Source organism: Dermochelys coriacea, chromosome 24 (assembly GCF_009764565.3).
Source record: "Dermochelys coriacea isolate rDerCor1 chromosome 24, rDerCor1.pri.v4, whole genome shotgun sequence".
Lineage (NCBI taxonomy): Eukaryota > Metazoa > Chordata > Testudines > Dermochelyidae > Dermochelys > Dermochelys coriacea.
This window is the reverse complement of record NC_050091.1, coordinates 10,850,517-10,866,537: the sequence shown is the minus strand read 5'-3', so window position 1 is coordinate 10,866,537 and position 16,021 is coordinate 10,850,517. Positions and strand designations below refer to the sequence as shown.

General features: G+C 61.7%; 1 protein-coding gene across 4 annotated transcripts in view; it reads left to right on the top strand.

Annotated features, from left to right (window-relative positions):
* Nucleotides 1–12,659, top strand: part of IGSF9 (immunoglobulin superfamily member 9) — a 55,601-nt gene extending 42,942 nt beyond the window's left edge. For 3 of the 4 annotated variants that reach the window (XM_038383154.2, XM_043502088.1, XM_043502087.1), the window contains 7 exons: nucleotides 857–1,107; nucleotides 1,951–2,035; nucleotides 2,347–2,517; nucleotides 3,514–3,559; nucleotides 3,892–5,379; nucleotides 9,486–9,631; nucleotides 11,182–12,656. In XM_038383154.2, the coding sequence (XP_038239082.1) occupies nucleotides 857–1,107; nucleotides 1,951–2,035; nucleotides 2,347–2,517; nucleotides 3,514–3,559; nucleotides 3,892–5,379; nucleotides 9,486–9,631; nucleotides 11,182–11,411 (2,417 nt within the window). In that variant the 3' untranslated portion in view covers nucleotides 11,412–12,656. Of the gene's footprint in view, nucleotides 1–856; nucleotides 1,108–1,950; nucleotides 2,036–2,346; nucleotides 2,518–3,513; nucleotides 3,560–3,891; nucleotides 5,380–9,485; nucleotides 9,632–11,181 lie in introns of all 4 variants that reach the window. The other variant, XM_038383156.2, reaches the window with a different exon arrangement.
* The last annotated feature ends 3,362 nt before the right edge of the window (nucleotides 12,660–16,021 follow it).

Sequence of the window (16,021 nt, the reverse complement as noted above, 5' to 3'; positions counted from 1 at the left end):
AGCCATGGGAATGGCCCCACCACCACCAGCACTCTAGAGAACCACCCCACCACAAGTCCCAGGAATGGCTTCCCCCACTGCCAGCACCCTGGGAATGCCCCCCGCCCCACTGCCCACACCTCTGATAAAGCAGGCTCCCCTCTCTCCACCCACCAGCCCCAGGAATGGCCCCACCACTGCCAGCAACCCTGAGAATCAGCACCACCACCACCAGCCCCGGGATTGGCTCCCCCTCTGCCAGCCCCCTGCCTCCTGGAAATATTCTCCTCTCCCTTCCCCCAGCCTCCGGGAACAGCTCCCTTACACCTGGGAACATCCTCCACCTAGAAGAGAGACCTCACCTGTAGGGGCACCCTGATCTTCGCCATTCCCCAGAAGGGGCACTCTCACTGGCTGCCCTGAACTCCTGGGAAAGGAACCTCCACCCCTCAAGTGATGCTGGAAAACCCCAGGGCTCTAGGGCTGCCCCTTCCTGTGTCTCCTTCCCATGTCCTGCCCCCCAGGGGGGTTACGATCACTAAAGGAAGAAGGAACATGCTTCCCAGCCACCCACTCAAGCTCATGTCCCCTGAGTGGCTGCCCTGGGGCTCCCCCCCACCATTTCCCCCAAACAGCTGCCTGGGGCTACCCCTCTCCCTGAATGGCTGCTCTGGGACTCACCCCCACCTTGAGTGGCTGCCTGGCGTACCCCCCAGAACCCCTCCTGAATAGCTTTCCTTGGGCTCCTCCGCAGCCCCTTCCCCCAAATGGCTGCCTGGGGCTCACCCCCACCCCCACCCTGAATGGCTGTCCTGGGGCTCCCCCACTCCCCACATGGCTGCCTGGTTCCTTTCCTCAGTGTCTCCTTTCCTTTCAGGTTTCCCGACGACCAAGGTGCCTCCTGAGCTGCCTACCACAGCCACACGCATCTTTCTGTCCCCCCCGCAGTCCCTGATGGCCAATGAGACATCACGCGGGGTCCTGCTGCAGTGGGAGCCCCCATTGCAGTTCTCCGTGGCCCTGACAGGCTACGCGCTGGAGTTACGGCAGGACCAGGGTGGCTGGGAGGTGCTGGATGGCTCCATCCCCAGCACGAAGACCCAGGTCCTGGTGCCAGGACTCATCAAGGTAGGCTGGGTGAGGGGGGTTGAAATGCCAACCTCTGGGTCTTGCAATGGATGTTTCTGCACCGGGTTTCCGCCTGCCGCTGCTGAGATTGGCAGCCTTAGCCCCTGGCACTGAGCTGTGAAGGATGCAGCCCCAGGCTTGAGGAGCAGCCCCTCCCTGGCTGGGTGGCACTAGATGACGGCACGCCCGGTGCGCTTTGTGGCCTCCTCATTAGTGCTGTGCAGATGTACCTGCCACTGTCTGGCTCTGTGGAGTTCGGAGACCCCTGCCAGGCAGGACCCCCGGGTAGGGAGGGGAGACCTGTACAAGCAGGGGGCTGGCAGCCCGTGGGCTGAACAGTGGCTCCAGACTGGTGCCTGGTGCTCCCTGCCGGGTGGGAAGCCCTGGGCCCTGGCTCGCAGGGTTCACTACGGAGCCTGTGCCCTGGTGCTGCAGGCTGCTGAGCTCTCGGGACAGCAGCAGGCCTCAAAAGGGCTAGTGGGGCCCAAACAGCCTGGTCAGGCCTGGGCCAAGGTGTATCATGGGAATGTCCTCTTGCCCAGCAGGCCACTGAGGGTGGAAATGGGTTTCTGCTCTGCTCTGGCACTGGCCCCTTGGTGGTGTATACTGCGTGGACGAGGCTGGCCGGAAGGGCCTCTGCTTGTCCCCAGGTATCCCTGCAGAGTTGCTTTGAGAGGTGCTTTGAGACCGAGTGCATCTGGTGCTGGCCCTCAGCTCGCTGCATACACAGCTGTGGCACTGCAGGTCTTGTGGCAGGAGCTGCCTCTGGTCAGCGCCCGGCATCATGGGGGAGAGCCGGCCGGCACTGGCGGTAACGCTAATGCAGCCTCTCTGCTCTCCCAGGATGCCTGCTACGAGTTCCGCCTGGTGGCCTTTGCTGGGAGCTACATTAGTGACCCCAGCAACACCGTGAACATCTCCACAGCAGGTAAAGCTCTGTGCTGCCCCGGACAGCCAGCCACGCCCTGGCGGGGCCCTGGGTATCCTTGGGGTGCAGGGGAGGGGACCTGTACTGCCACAACTCCTGTGCTGTCTCCTCAGGCATGGGCCTACCTCCATGCACCCAAGCCAGGCCAGCCTGGGTGTGACGGGTGCAGGAATTGAACTGGCCATTGTGCCCAAACAGAGGGCCCCTCCCTGCTAAGTAAGTGTCTATGGGCTGGTTTCCCCCTAAGGGAGAAGCACAGTATCCCCTCGCCCTACTGGCTGTCTGAGGCCTCTCCCCGTCACCTTGCCCAGGTATGGAGGTGTATCCATCCCGCACTCAGCTGCCTGAGCTCCTGCCGCAGCCTGTGCTGGCCGGTGTTATCGGGGGCATCTGCTTCCTCAGCGTGGCTGTGATTTTCAGCACCATGGTAGCCTGCATCATGAACCGCCGGCGTGCCGCCCGCCTCCAGAAACGCAGGCAAGGTAGGGACCCAACCCGGGCATGGAAGGGCAGCTGCTGAGGCTGGGAGCACAGCAAGGGGCTGGGATCCTGCTGGGTGACCCAGAAACACACTGGAGGATGGGGTGAGGTCTCAGGGGAGTCAAGGGTCATTCCCTACATAGGGGTAAGGGGTTGTAGCCCAGGTGGGGGGCACAGAAGGCAAGGGACATGAGGTTGTAACTCAGGTTGGGTGACAGCCCCCTCTAGGTTGGTTGGGTGGGAAGAGCCCAGAGGAGTGGGGAGCTGAGGTCAGGCTGGCATGGGACACGCAGAACCCCAGGACTGTCGCAGCAAGAGGGGTGAGTTCAAAGTGGTTCAGTTAACCGGGTGCCCTGTTGGTGGGGCTGCTCTGACTTTTGGTTGGACCCAGGCTAGTGAAGATTAGCTACAGCCATTAGGAACCAATGTAGGTTAAACAGTAACTAATCCACTGGGATGAGCCACAGTCCCCGGGGACTGCCCCGAGGTCACTGAACTCCTGGGGTTATACTGGTGCCACTTTCCCCAGTCGACAAGGCCTGGGAATGATGGAAGCCCCTTGATCCCAGCCTCTCTACCCATCCCTTCATCTGCTGCTCCCTCCTGGAGGTGCAAAACCTGCCCAGAGCATGTCCCTTGCTGGGAATGGGGCTGTGGGGAAGGAGAGCTGAGAAGCGCAACACCATTAGGTCAAGGGACTGGCTGGGTCAGCGGGGTGGGAAATGGGACACAGGGCCTTTTCTTTCTAGGGGACACCGGTTCTGATCCGGCCCCAGGGCAACAGGGTCTGTAACCCATCCGCTGATGGCTGTCTGGTGGCCCCTGGGCGCTGGTGGATTTCATTCCAGTTGTCACAAGCAGATGATCACCCCCCCCCAACCTGTGGGGGCTCTCAGGGCATGTCTGGGGGCCAGGGGTGGGCACAGGCCACTGCAGTCTCCTCATCTCACGCTGAGTTGCTCGCCATGTGATCCCCTTGTGTTCTCATGACCTTCCAGATCCACCACTCGTCTTCTCCCCCAACAAGAAGCTTCCACCTCCGCAGTAAGTCGTGCCATTCCACAACATCTTCCTGTCTCACCACGCTCCCTGTGCATTGCTGTTCTCCTTGCTTTCCTCATTCGCTCCCCCTGGCTCAGGGTGGGGCTTCGAGCGGGAGGGAGGGGGGCTGGGTCCTGGCCCCTGGGGTGGGGCTGAGGGGAACAGGGCCATGCTCTGGTGTGGAGCTAGCTCCCCAGCAGTGCACTTTGACCCTTCCCTCTCAGGGCTGGGGGGTTGTCCTCAGTTTTTGGAGTGAATGTGCAGGCCAGGTTGGATGGGGGGAACAAGTAGGGCAGGGGGATTCCCCCCCCAGTAATCCCTCTGTTTCTCTGCAGAAATTCTCTCAGCTCTGGTAGCCCGGACAGCACCATGAAGCTGAAGCTGCAGGCCTCCCCATACCAGAGCTTGCGCCGGACCCTGCTGTGGGGGGAGAAGGCTGGCACCAGTCTGGGCCTCACCATTGCTGGCGGCCCTAGGACCAGCTCCAAGTACACGGTGTACGAAAGCCATATCGGGGATGCGATGCCCCTGGAGCGCATCTGCCGGGGCCCTGACGGACGCTTTGTGGTGAAAACGGACAGGCTGCCCCGGGAGACGGATGGAGAGAAGACGGAGCTGTTCCCTGAGCTCCTGCAGCGGGATCCCTCCCCCATCCCTCCTGAGCCCAACCTGCCAGCACCCTACCTGCACATGTATGCTCCCCCAGAGGCAGAGGAGCCCATCTGGCAGAGGGGAGTGCCGCTGCGGCCCAAGGCCACAGGCCAGGCCCGCAGAGAAGCCAGATCCTCTGGCTACCGCCAGGGACGCTACTTCAGCTACAGCAGCAGCCCCATGGACGAAGCCAAGCCCTTGTGCGTCATCAACCTCAGCCCCGTGGCCTCCCCGATGCCCCTGCCCCTCAGCACAGTGGAGGAGCCACGAGACAGCACGTGTTGCGAGGGGTGCTGCCAGAGCACTGTCAGCACACTGTGCAACTCCCCAGGCCCTGGGGGCTCCCCTGTGCTCAGCAGGCTGCTGAGCACCCCAGCTCCGGCCAGCCCCAAGCCACTGGGCTCTGGGTCCCCAAGCAGCCAGCAGAGAGCCAGATCCTCAGCCCAGAGTGGGATCCTCCAGTACCTGAGCCTGCCTTTCTTCAAGGAGATGAGCGTGGATGGGGAGTGGCCGCCCCAGGAGGAACCCTGCGAGCCCCAGGCCCTGGGCAGCATGGAGCCCACCCTGCTGGGGGAGGAGGGTCCCATGCAGAGCACGGAGGGGGTGGCCTGCCTGGACTACATGGACGCGCATGGCACTGCAGAGTCTCCTCTGGAGCAGGCGCCCAGCAAGGCTCTCCTCAAACCACCAGAGCCACAGGTGGGCCCTGCCAAGGCTGCCCTGCCTGGGAACACGGTGTGGCCAGGCTTCCTGGGCTCCGACCCGCTCCCGGCCAAGGAGCAAGCCCCCTGGGGCCGGGGGCCATCGCCCACGGACAGCAGCAGGACCGAGCTGATGTACACAGCCGTCTCCTCAGAGTCCAACTGGGCCCTGAGCCTGCCAGGGCAGCCGCTGCCTGCAGGGCTGCTGGAAGCTCAGGTGTCTGAGAAGCACCAGGCCCCGGGACCACCTGCCGAGAAGTTGCTGCGGGGCAGCCTGACCAGCCAGAGCAGCGGCCGGGGCAGCGTGTCCTTCCTGAGACCCCCCTCGTTGGCGCTGTCACTGGGGGGCACCTACCTCAGCTCCCCCCTAGGAGAAACAGCAGGCTGGCAAAGCGAAAGCGAGTCCCGGGGCTCCATGGCAGAGGAGGGCAGGCCAAGGAAGGAGCTGGCCATTGCCACTGTCGGCAAGAGGTGAGCGGCATGGGTTGGGATGGGGGAGAGGGGTGGAAGAAACTCCAGGACTCCTGGGTTCTATTCCCAGCTCTGCTGACTCATGCGATGATGGGGATAATAACCCCAGGGCCTGTTTTGCAGCCTGGATGCTGAGAGCCCAGGGCAGTGGCTATGGGGAGCTATCCGAGGGAACCCCAAATCTGGCATTACCAGCCTGGAAACCAGCTGCACCCAGACACCTTACCCACCCAGGCCCCGAACACCCTCAGCTCTGCCCTGCCCTGGCTCCCGGGGAGAATGAGGGATGAAAAGCCCTTCTCTGTGTAATGGAATCGGGGACTGTAAAGTGCCCCAGCTTGGCCAAATGCAGGGGCTGGAGATGGACCTAAGCTGCTATGAGCAGAGCTCCCCCTGGCCTCTCCCCTCTTGAGTGATTTTTTCCTTCCCAGTGTTCACATGAGCCGATGCCCAGCTCCTAGGCTGTTTGTCCGCTGTGGCATGGGAGGGTGAGGGAGGTCCATGCTGCCATGGGTTTTGTTCTGGAGCAGGGCATGGGAGACTGCCCAGAGAGCCGCAGAGACTGCTGGTGGCTGGTCCATAGGGTGAAGAGGGAGTACAAAGGCTGTGAAATTCCTGGAGACCTGGCATGAGGCAGCCTGCCCTAGACACTGCCCAGTCCATGATTTTGAGAGAGACTGGATTTATGGCTCTTTACAATTACTTGTTTTCCACTAAGAACTCCCCTGTTCCCAGGTGTTTCCCCCCCCACCCCCACCCCCACCCCCCGCCAACCTCCTTTCCTCCCTAGGCTGGAGGGGTGGTAATGAGGCACTTCACCTTAAATGGTTCCTTGATGGGTGTTAACCACTTATGCTAAACTCTCTACTCTCCTTGTATTTTACTGTGACGCTGGGGGTACCTTTCCCAGCCCTGTCTAGCTCGAAAGCTCGTCTTTCTTACCAACAGAAGTTGGTCCAATAAAAGATATTTACCTCATCCCCCCAAATCTCTTGAACATCGCAGAACAACCACCTAGAGAGGCCTGGGGGGGCAGCATAAGCCCCGGGAGGGTAAGGGCCATCAGCCTGCAGTGTGGCCACACAGACTGATGCTGGTTCTTAAAGTAGTTTCATGTTTGAGCTCCAGAATCTCTTCATCGCCATGGAAATATCTGAGCCCCCTGGCTACCAAGAGCCCTCAGGCTGGCCACAAGGTGCTCTGCAGGCAGCCTGGACAGACAGCTCTGAGAGCAGGGGGACTGTTCTAGTGCCTCAAGGTGGTGTTGACCCTTAACCCTAACAATGGCACATGTCACTGCTGATTGCTTTAGCAGCAGCCCCCAGTTAAGGTGCATTCCCGAGACTGCTGAACGCAGTGTCAGATACCCAGCTGGGAGCAGCTTGTCAGTGTCTGAGATCGCTGGGAGGAGACTAAGGAATTCAAATGTCCCTCCCTTGAAATCTCCAGGCCTCCTTTGCCCTGATCCAAGCAGGTGAGGAAAGGAGGGGCTGTTCCCCTCCCCCTACCAGAGCCCCCAGAGCTTCTGAAACCACCTCCCAGCCCTCCAGGTGCCCTCCCACCAGTGGCTTTGCAGTTCCGGGGCAGGGCATGGCCCAAACCATGGGAGATGTGCTGAGCCAGGGGAGGGAGCTCTGGGGGTCCTGGCTGCATGTCAGAACGTGCTTGTGGAGTGGTGCCGTCCTAGCAGCCCGCTGCCTTGGGGGCCTCACTGGGTGTGTCGGGGGAAGCCCCTCAGCAAGTGGAGCAGAACTTATGTCCACGCCCTGCACGCCACGCCACAGCGCAGGTCCCCTGGCAGACCATAGCTTGGCCTGCTCCCGCACAGCCAGCTCCCCCCAATGCTGGAGGCCAGTGGGGTCATGGGGTGTGCAGGCCTCTGCTGCCCCTGGTCTGGATTGTCACCAGAGCATCCATCGCTCCCCAGTGGCCACTGTGTCAGCTGCTGCTGTGGGCCTAGCTTGGTCTGAGCTCCTATCTTTGCTGCCGTTACAGGGGAGCAGGTCAGGCCAGGCCAGCGGTGGCACCGGGCTCGGGTGTGTAATGGGATCACACCTGAGTGCCCCTCATTTTCAAGGCTCCTCAAACCCAACTCAGGCCAAAGGAAATTAAAATATTTCCCCACGTGGGCTCCACTTTACTCTGTCCTCAGCTGTGTCATGGCCCTCCATGTCCCGATCCCATTCAGTGTGTCTCTCCCTTAGCTGGGGGGTTCCCAGAGCTGGGCACAATTCAGTGTCTGTAGGAGCCGGACTGGCTCCCTGCAGCCACTGCTTCAAGCCAGCTACAGCTCCTCAGGCTTCTAGCTCCTGAGCATCCCCTTCACTGCAACCACCTGCTGCTCTCTGCTCTCCCAGGTGTGCCTCCTTTGGGAAGGGGTGCTGGCTAGCCACAAGCCTCTAGCCCTGCAGGGGCAAGCCACTTGGCATGCTCTACATGAGAAAGGGGGGCTGGATTGGTCCCTTGTGGCCAGATGGGGCCAAGCAGCAGCCCTCTTGTCCCTTCTCCCAGTGATCAGTTTGCTCACTCCCCGGGGAGGGGAGAACCCTGAACCTGTCTCGACTCACTCCCCCAGGGCGCTGTGAGGGGGGCGCTCCGTGTCCACCTCGGCTCACTCCCCCAGGGCGCTGTGAGGGGGGCGGGGGGCGCTCCGCGCCCGCCTCGGCTCACTCCCCCAGGGCGCTGTGAGGGGGGCGGGGGGGCGCTCTGCACCCGGCTCAGCTCACTCTCCCAGGTGCTCAGTGCTGCCAGTTGTCAGGTGTTATGGGCTCAGGATGGGTTTTGTGGCTCTGTGGCAGATCTAGCTGTGGGGCATGTGAGTGACTCTGTGTGGCCCATGGAGCAGCATGTGCACCCCATAGGGAAGGGAGGCTAAAGGTGACCCCAGCAGCCCAGGCAGAGTCACCGCCCAGCCCTGGGGCTCTGCTGTGTAGCCTTGTGCCGTTGCTGACGCCAGTGCACAGGAAGGCCTCTCTCCTATGCCGGGGGGGACGCTTGCTCGCTGGCCCAGGGACCCGAGCAGCAGGGAGAGTCCAGCCCAGTAAGCTGGAAGGGAGTGAGGAAGACGGTTGGCTACATCACAGAGCCCAGGTCAAGCCCAGCAGCAGGCTGTGCTTCTTGGGCCTGTCCGTGAAGTGTTGCCCTGGGCCCAAGCCATGCCCTAGGTCTGGGATGGATGGGGCATTGGGATCTCACTCCCATCCTGCACCATGTGGCCCCACACTGCTGGACCCAGGGACGGCCAGTCCCTGGGGCCTGCTGGGTGCAATGCCAGTCCTAGGGCCCTGGAGTTGGAAGGTCGCCTGGCACCTACTGTGGAAGTGTCAAGCTGTCCTGAGACAGAATCATAGAAGATTAGGGTTGGAAGAGACCTCAGGAGGTCATCTAGTCCAACCCCCTGCTCAAAGAGGACCAACCCCAACTAAATCATCCCAGCCTGGGCTTTGTCAAGCTGGGCCTTAGAAACCTCTAAGGATGGAGATCCCACCACCTCCCTAGGTAACCCATTCCAGTGCTTCACCACCCTCCTAGTGAAATAGTGTTTCCTAATATCCAACCTAGACCTCCCCCACTGCAACTTGAGACCATTACTCCTCATTCTGTCACCTGCTACCACTGAGAACAGTCTAGATCCCTCCTCTTTGGAACCCCCCTTCAAGTAGTTGAAGGCTGCTCTCAAATCCCCCCTCACTCTTCTCTTCTGCAGACTAAACAAGCCCAGTTCCCTCCTCTCCTCATAAGTCATGTGCCCCAGCCCCTAATCATTTTTGTTGCCCTTCACTGGACTCTCTCCAATTTGTCCACATCCTTCCTGAGGCACCCCCTCACCCCAGCAGCCAGTCCCTTGTTGGCATCCTCTCTGCTCTCCCCTCACCCTGCGCTGGGCATGGCATTGGGGCAGTGGTTCGGCCAGCTCCCTGGGGCAGTGTTCCCCTGCTCCCGTCTCCTCAACACTGAGCATGGCACTGGGGCAGCCAGCCCTCTGTCAGCCTCCCACTGCTCCCCACCCCATGGCATTGGGGCAGCCAGCCCCACCCCCAGCACTGAACATTGTCCCACATCAGCGCCCCAGCTCCTACCACTTGCTTTTGCCCTCTGCCCGGCAGGAGGAACACATCTGTGGATGAGAATTACGAGTGGGACTCAGAGTTTGCGCTGGAGTCAGATATCCTGGATGCGCTGCAGCTGTACCGCAGTGGGAACCCCAAGAGACCCGTCTCCACCATCGCCGTGCAGGAGCTGGAACGGCAGAGTAAGTGAGCAGCGTGCTCCTGCCTGTGGGCTGGCCACCCAAGTCCCAGAGTCCTGCCCCCCGAGCCCTCCCTGCTGTTCCAGGTGCCTGTGGGGCCTCTCTAACTCTCTGCCCTGGACTCCTGTACAGGGGCATGAGGATGTGAGTATAAACAGCAGCCACATCCTACTCCGGAGGTGGCTGCATCTCCATATGGGAGGTGAGCAGAGCCTATATTGTGATTTGAGATTCCGGGGCCTCCGGTGTATCCCAGGGATTAGCACAAGCCCTCCCCTCCAGGATGAGGCATCCAGAGAAACAGAAAGTTACAGCATGGTCCATCTTGGCCAGCACAGAGACCTCTGACCCCTCTTTAGTCCCAGCCCAAGAGCATCTGCTGCTTCCAGCAGCCCACACTTAACAACCCCATGAGGCCTTTGTTCTCCAGCTGGTCACACTTGCAGAGGGTGGGCCATCCATGGTTGTTAGTTGCTAGGTGCCAAATGTCCGGGCAATGGGAGAGGCCATTGTCTTCTCGGACTTTCCATGGGCTTGGGGCCCCAGGCCCCACACAGGCAGGCATCAGTTACACCTGGATCTCTGCCAAGTAAGTAGAGGCCTGTCAGCTGAACAACCTTTTCCCACCTTTGACTTAATCATGCACCACCTAGGGAAAACTGAGGCACATACAAAATATTACAAAAAATTCCTACTCTGCCCCAGGGCTGGCTTCAGACCAAGCTTCCCATGGCCCTGCTGTAGGCCTAGCAGTGGGTTAGCTGGGCACAGTGTTGTATTCCCACCCCACCACACAGGAGGCCACCAGGCCCAGTCTAGCTCCTCACCTATTCCCGTCTGGAGTCAGAGCCCCTCAACCCCACGGGCTCCTGTTTGGTGCTTCTCAATCCCAGCTGGGGGCCAGGCTCACCAGCTGTTACCCCACCCATGAGCGGGCACCAAGACAGGGCTGCGAGCAGTAACTCTACATCCAGGAGGGACCTAACCCATGGATGAGCCATGCTGAGCGGATCCCAGCCGGGAGCCCCTGTGGGCAGGCCCATGTGAGCCAAGCTGAGCAGTTCCCAGCCGGGAGCCCCTGTGGGCGGGCCCCTGAGGGCGCCGTGCTGAGCCGGTCCCAGCTGGGAGCCCCTGAGGGCGCCGTGCTGAGCCGGTCCCAGCTGGGAGCCCCTGAGGGCGCCGTGCTGAGCCGGTCCCAGCTGGGAGACCCTGTGGGCGGGCCCCTGTGAGCTGTGCTGAGCCGGTCCCAGCTGGGAGCCCCTGAGGGCATCGTGCTGAGCCGGTCCCAGCTGGGCGCCCCTGTGGGTGGGCCCGTGTGAGCCGAGCTGAGCAGATCCCAGCCAGGAACCCCTGTGGGCGCTGTGCTGAGCCAGTCCCACCTGGGAGCCCCTGTGGGCGGGCCCGATTGAGCCATGCTGGGAGTCATTCTTTGCTTCCCTTCCCCCAGCCCTGGAGCAGCGTCCTGGGGACCATGATGAGGGAGGGCAGGACTGGGGTGGGGGGTACTTCCTGCCCTCCCCTCCCTTCACACCGTCCTCTTTGCTGGCTTGCAGGTGCCAAAGCTCCCAGTGATGGCAGTGGCTCCCCAGGAAACTCCAAGTCAGTGGATGCCCTGGAGGCATCGGGCTCAGAACATGCCCTTGCCAGCCCAGAGGCTCGCTGCGTGGCCCTGAGGGAGGAGTTCCTGGCATACCGGCGCCGCAGGGAGGTTGCCCAGCAGTGCAGGCAGAGGATGAGCAGCCGTGGCTACGATGAGTGCTTTGAGCAGGCCACGCTGCTGTGAGAGGATGCACCCCCGCTCTCGCACAGCCTGGCATGACTGGGCTGCAAAGAGTCTGCCGGGTGGCAGGGCATCCCTGCAGCGCCCCGGTTGCGCCGATGCCATGCCCCACCATGGGATCATGAGCACATGTGGGGTCAGGACTCAGGAGGCCCCTGCAGTGGCTGATCTGCCAGGCTGTCCTACGGCCTGTGATGGGGGGAGTCCATGCCTGATGCTCAGCCTGCCAGGTGCGTTTTGGCCTGGCCGGCCCTTCGTACAGCACGTGGTTGAACAGCTCTGGGGACCGAGCTGAGCCTAGGCCCAGCCCCAAGCCCACAGATAGCACTTGCCACAGGCTGCTTGTCCATTGCTCCTGCCCCCAAGAGCTCCCAGGGGCTGGGCCAAGGGCTCCTTGTGGGGGATGGGCCAAGGGGGTCCTATCAGGGGATGGGTGGAGGGCAGAGGCATTTGTAATGGAATAAAGAGACTTGCACAGACTTTAGCCCCCGTGGGAGTGACAGACCACACTGGAAGGGGAGACAGGTGCCAATGCCAGGCAAGGGAGCCTCCCCCCCATCTGCCAACCCCCTCCACCCAGCTCTGTAGAGCTCCCTCCCACATCTTCCCCTGGCCCCAGGGAGCGTCCTCCCCTATCTCTCGCTGTCGCCCCATGGAGCGCCCTCCCGCCATCGGTCCCCGGCCCCACGCAGCACCTGCCCCCATCTCCCACCATCCCTATGGAGTGCCATCACCCCCACCTGGGGCCACGCAGCCTTTCACCTCCAGGGCTCTGCTGCTTCCAGCTGCCTTGGCTCAGGAGGGCTGGGGCCTGGGCCTACTCCAGCTCATCTGTAGTTGGCAAGTGCCCCCTCCCCTCTGGCCCTAGCGGCTGCAGGTCCGTGGGCAGAGGGGGGGCAGGCTGACCAGGCTGTGGCCTCCACGCAGCGCCGGGGGGGGGCAGCAGCATGAAATCCAGCAAGGCTGCTGCAGTGGCCAGCAGGGCCTGCTGGGGTGATGGGGCAGGGCTGTGGTGCAGCCCCTGCGGCAGGGGCACAGGGGCTAGAGCCGGCCCTGGAGCAGCACCTGGCATGGGCAGGGTTAACGGAGGCCACGCCCGGCTGCTGGGGCCGGATGGGCTGCACTTCCTCTTTCCCCAGATTTGGCCAGGCTCAGGCAGGTCATTTGACAGGCCCTGCCCCATGAACCCCTCTCTCCCCCACGCCGGCTGCCTCCTTCAACCCTGCCCTATGGACCCCTCCCACACACAGGGTGCTTCCCTTTGCCTTCCCCTCCCCAGACCCTTCCCCACAGACTCCCCTGTACCAGCATCCCTGCCCCAAAGACCCACTTCTGCCTCACCCACCCCACAATCCTCCCCCAATACCCCTCTGCCCCACCCCCATACCACAGATTCTTCCCTGCAGTTCCCCCTGCCCAGCCCCCACTTCCTTTGCTCCCGCTGCCCTGGGATCCCTCCCCCCACAACTGAGCCAGGACAGGAGCAGCATGAGGGTCCCTGGGGGAAGAGGTAGCTTGGGGTGAATGAACTCAGGCAGCCTTGTCTATCCCCCCAGAATGCCACCTCCTGTAGGCACTGCCCCCCTCCCCCGTAGGCAGAGTCCCCATTACATTACCCCACACACAGGGAGCAGGGATTGGCCCAGAGAGCTGGGGGCACCTGCTGGCTGCTTGGGAGCCTGGTCATGCGGCAGGAGCAAGTGGGGCCAGCTCAGGCCCCGGTGCCGCTGTTGCTGGGTTTGTAGCTGCCCCAGAGCTTGCTGCCTGCAAAGACCTCGTGGGCAAATGCCTCCCCCCACCCCCAGAGGTGACAGGGGTTGCTTGGCCCTGCTCCGTGCTGCTGCCCAGCATACCCTGGGCAAGGATTCTGCCAGGCACCAGGGGCCAAAGGGCACCCATCACTGTGAGATCAGGGCACTGCTCCCTGACACATCCCCACTGAGGCTGGGAGCTGTTGTGCCAGCCCAGCCCACAGGCCCCAGGATGCCGGGGGCTGGGACCAGGGGCTTGCCCTGGCTGCTGGGACTGGGGACAATCACTGCCCAGGAGGTGGCACTGGACTGAGACCCAGGGGAGCAACGAGCCTCCTTCATGGGTGAGAGTTGGACTCCACCACCCCCAGTTCCCCAGGCTGCTCCCTGGCAGCAGAGGCTGGACACATTCTCTGGGACAGGACTAGAGTCTCGAGCTGGGGGAGGAGAGGGGGCTGTCCCTGCTCCCTCCACTTCCCCCACATCGAGGGGCCTGCTGGCAGGGGCATCAGACAAACTGATGGACTTCAGCATTTCCCATGGAGGGGCACAGGGCCTGGAGCATGAGCTGCGTGGGCATGAGTCTCTGGCCTGCCCTCGCGCCACGTGCCCTGGGATGCGGGCACCCCCCACATCATTGCCAGCCTGGCTAGGCTGGGAGGCCGGGCTGGGGGAGCATATAACCAGCCCCAGCGCGCACCACAGCGTGAGCGTCCCCAACCCCTTGCAGCTGCCTCAGCAGCTGGGGCCTATTCACAACAGCCACTCCATGGGGCTGCCTGCCCTCAATGCCAGGGTACCTGGGGGGCTTGATGGGGCTGCCTGCCCCCAATGTCAGAGCACTGTGAGGGGGGCTCCATGGGGCTGCCCAGGCTGTCCTCAATGCCAGGGCACCTGGGGGAGCTCCATGAGGCTGCCTGCCCCCAATGCCAGAGCACTAGGGCGGGGGGCCCTCCATGAGGCTGTCCTCCATGCCAGGGCACCGGCAGGGGGCTTCCATGGGGCTGCCTTCCCTCAATGCCAGGGCACCTGGGGACTCCATGGGGCTTCCTACCTTCAATGCTAGGGCATGGGGGATGGTCCTTCCCTCAATGCCAGGGCACCAGTTGGTTGAGCACCAGAGCTCAGAGGAGATGGTCATAAAAGTCCCCTCTGGCCTTGAATCTAAGGTGATTCCCCTGATCACCACGTGTAGGGGCAGTGATAGGAAGGAGGCTGAGTGGGATGGGGTCAGAGAAGAGATGGGTTGAAGGGGAAGAGAAGGGGAGGGCTGTGGGGGGCAGGAGACTGGTGAGCAGGAAGAGGGGGGGCTGGTGCGATTGGCCAGAGGGAAAGGAGTTGGACCCCTCCCTGCCTTGGAAGGGGAGGAAGCAGTCCAGGCAGTGGAGATAACACCTGTGGTTTTACATGGGCATTTAAGGTTGAATCCTGGCCCTGAAATCCTCCCTGCAAACCGGACAGCAGCTGCCCCAAAGGCTCGAGTTGTGCTCGAAGCTGGGATTATCCGCAGGCATTCGGCTCTCAGGCACCGGCAGCACCTGCAGCGACTGCAACAGGAAGCCATGAACCCGGTGACTGGGCACCTGGGCCAGCCCTCCCTGGTCTCAGCCATGGGGCGGGGGTGACACCAGGGCCTTGGCATGGCTGGGCTGAGTGACAATTGGATTGTGCCAAAGTAATTCTTTTCATTTTTAAAAAGTTTTTTACAACCTTCACTATCGTATTCACCTTTTCCACCTCCCCTCCTTCAGCCCTGCCAATGCACATCAGCCCCCTCTTACCTCAGCCCTGGGCTCCCCTTTCCACACCCTCCATCCAGACCCTCAGCGCCCCGGAGTATCCCTTGGGCCGGCTGCCCACCCTTTTTGCCTGTGACTCTCAAGGCTCAGACCCAAAGCTGGATCCTGGCTGACCCCGAGCCTGCCTGGCCAGCTGCTCTCTGCCTCCCCAGCAGCAAAGAGTCCTTCAACTTTCCATGCCACAGACAGTCCCCAGCTGGGCTGTTGCTGGGATCTTCAGGGCCCCAAGCCATCGTCACAGAGGAGCCAACTCAACCCCATGCAGTGGGTTTGTAGCATCTAAGGGTCCCACCCCACTGTACTGGAGGGATGTGTCCCCCTGACTCACTTCCTCCTGGGATGGAGCCTGCAGTGATGGCCACAGCCACATTGCTGCCATAGAAATGCCTGCCCCCTGCCCCCCCACCCAAACGTGGGGGATCAAACAGCAGGAGAGGGTGGGAGCATGGCAGGGAGGGTGGAGTGGGGCAGGAGGTTCCTCCCTTTCCAGCAGAGCACGAATAGTGCTCCGAGTAGGGCCCCCCCATTGACCCAATCCCCAGACTCAGCCCCCAAGGGAACACATCACACTCTGCCGTAGTGATGGGCCGCAGGAGACCCCCTCGGGGTTAGCGTCACAAACTAACACAGGCGTTGGAACGTCAGCATCACGGTGGCTAACACTGGGTGCCCTGCCACTGAGGGGAATCTTCACCAGGTTACCTGCACACAATTCTCAGTTACTCACGAACTCCAGGACATCCCACCTCTACCTAGTTCCTAGGGCTCAAGATGTAACCAGATTAATTTAGGCACCCCCCACCCTTACCCGGTTCCTAGGGCTCCAAGCGAAAGGCACCTAACTTTACCCCTCTCTGGGCTCCAGGCTCTACTCCTCTGGGCTCTGGGTAAACACCCTTTCCATGCCTGACTAACCTAATTACCTTCTATGATGAGATAACTGGCTCTGTGGATGAGGGGAAAGCAGTGGACTTGTTATTCCTTGACTTTAGCAAAGCTTTTGACACTGTCTCCCACAGTATTCTTTCCAGCAAGTTAAAGAAGTATGGGCTGGATGAATGGA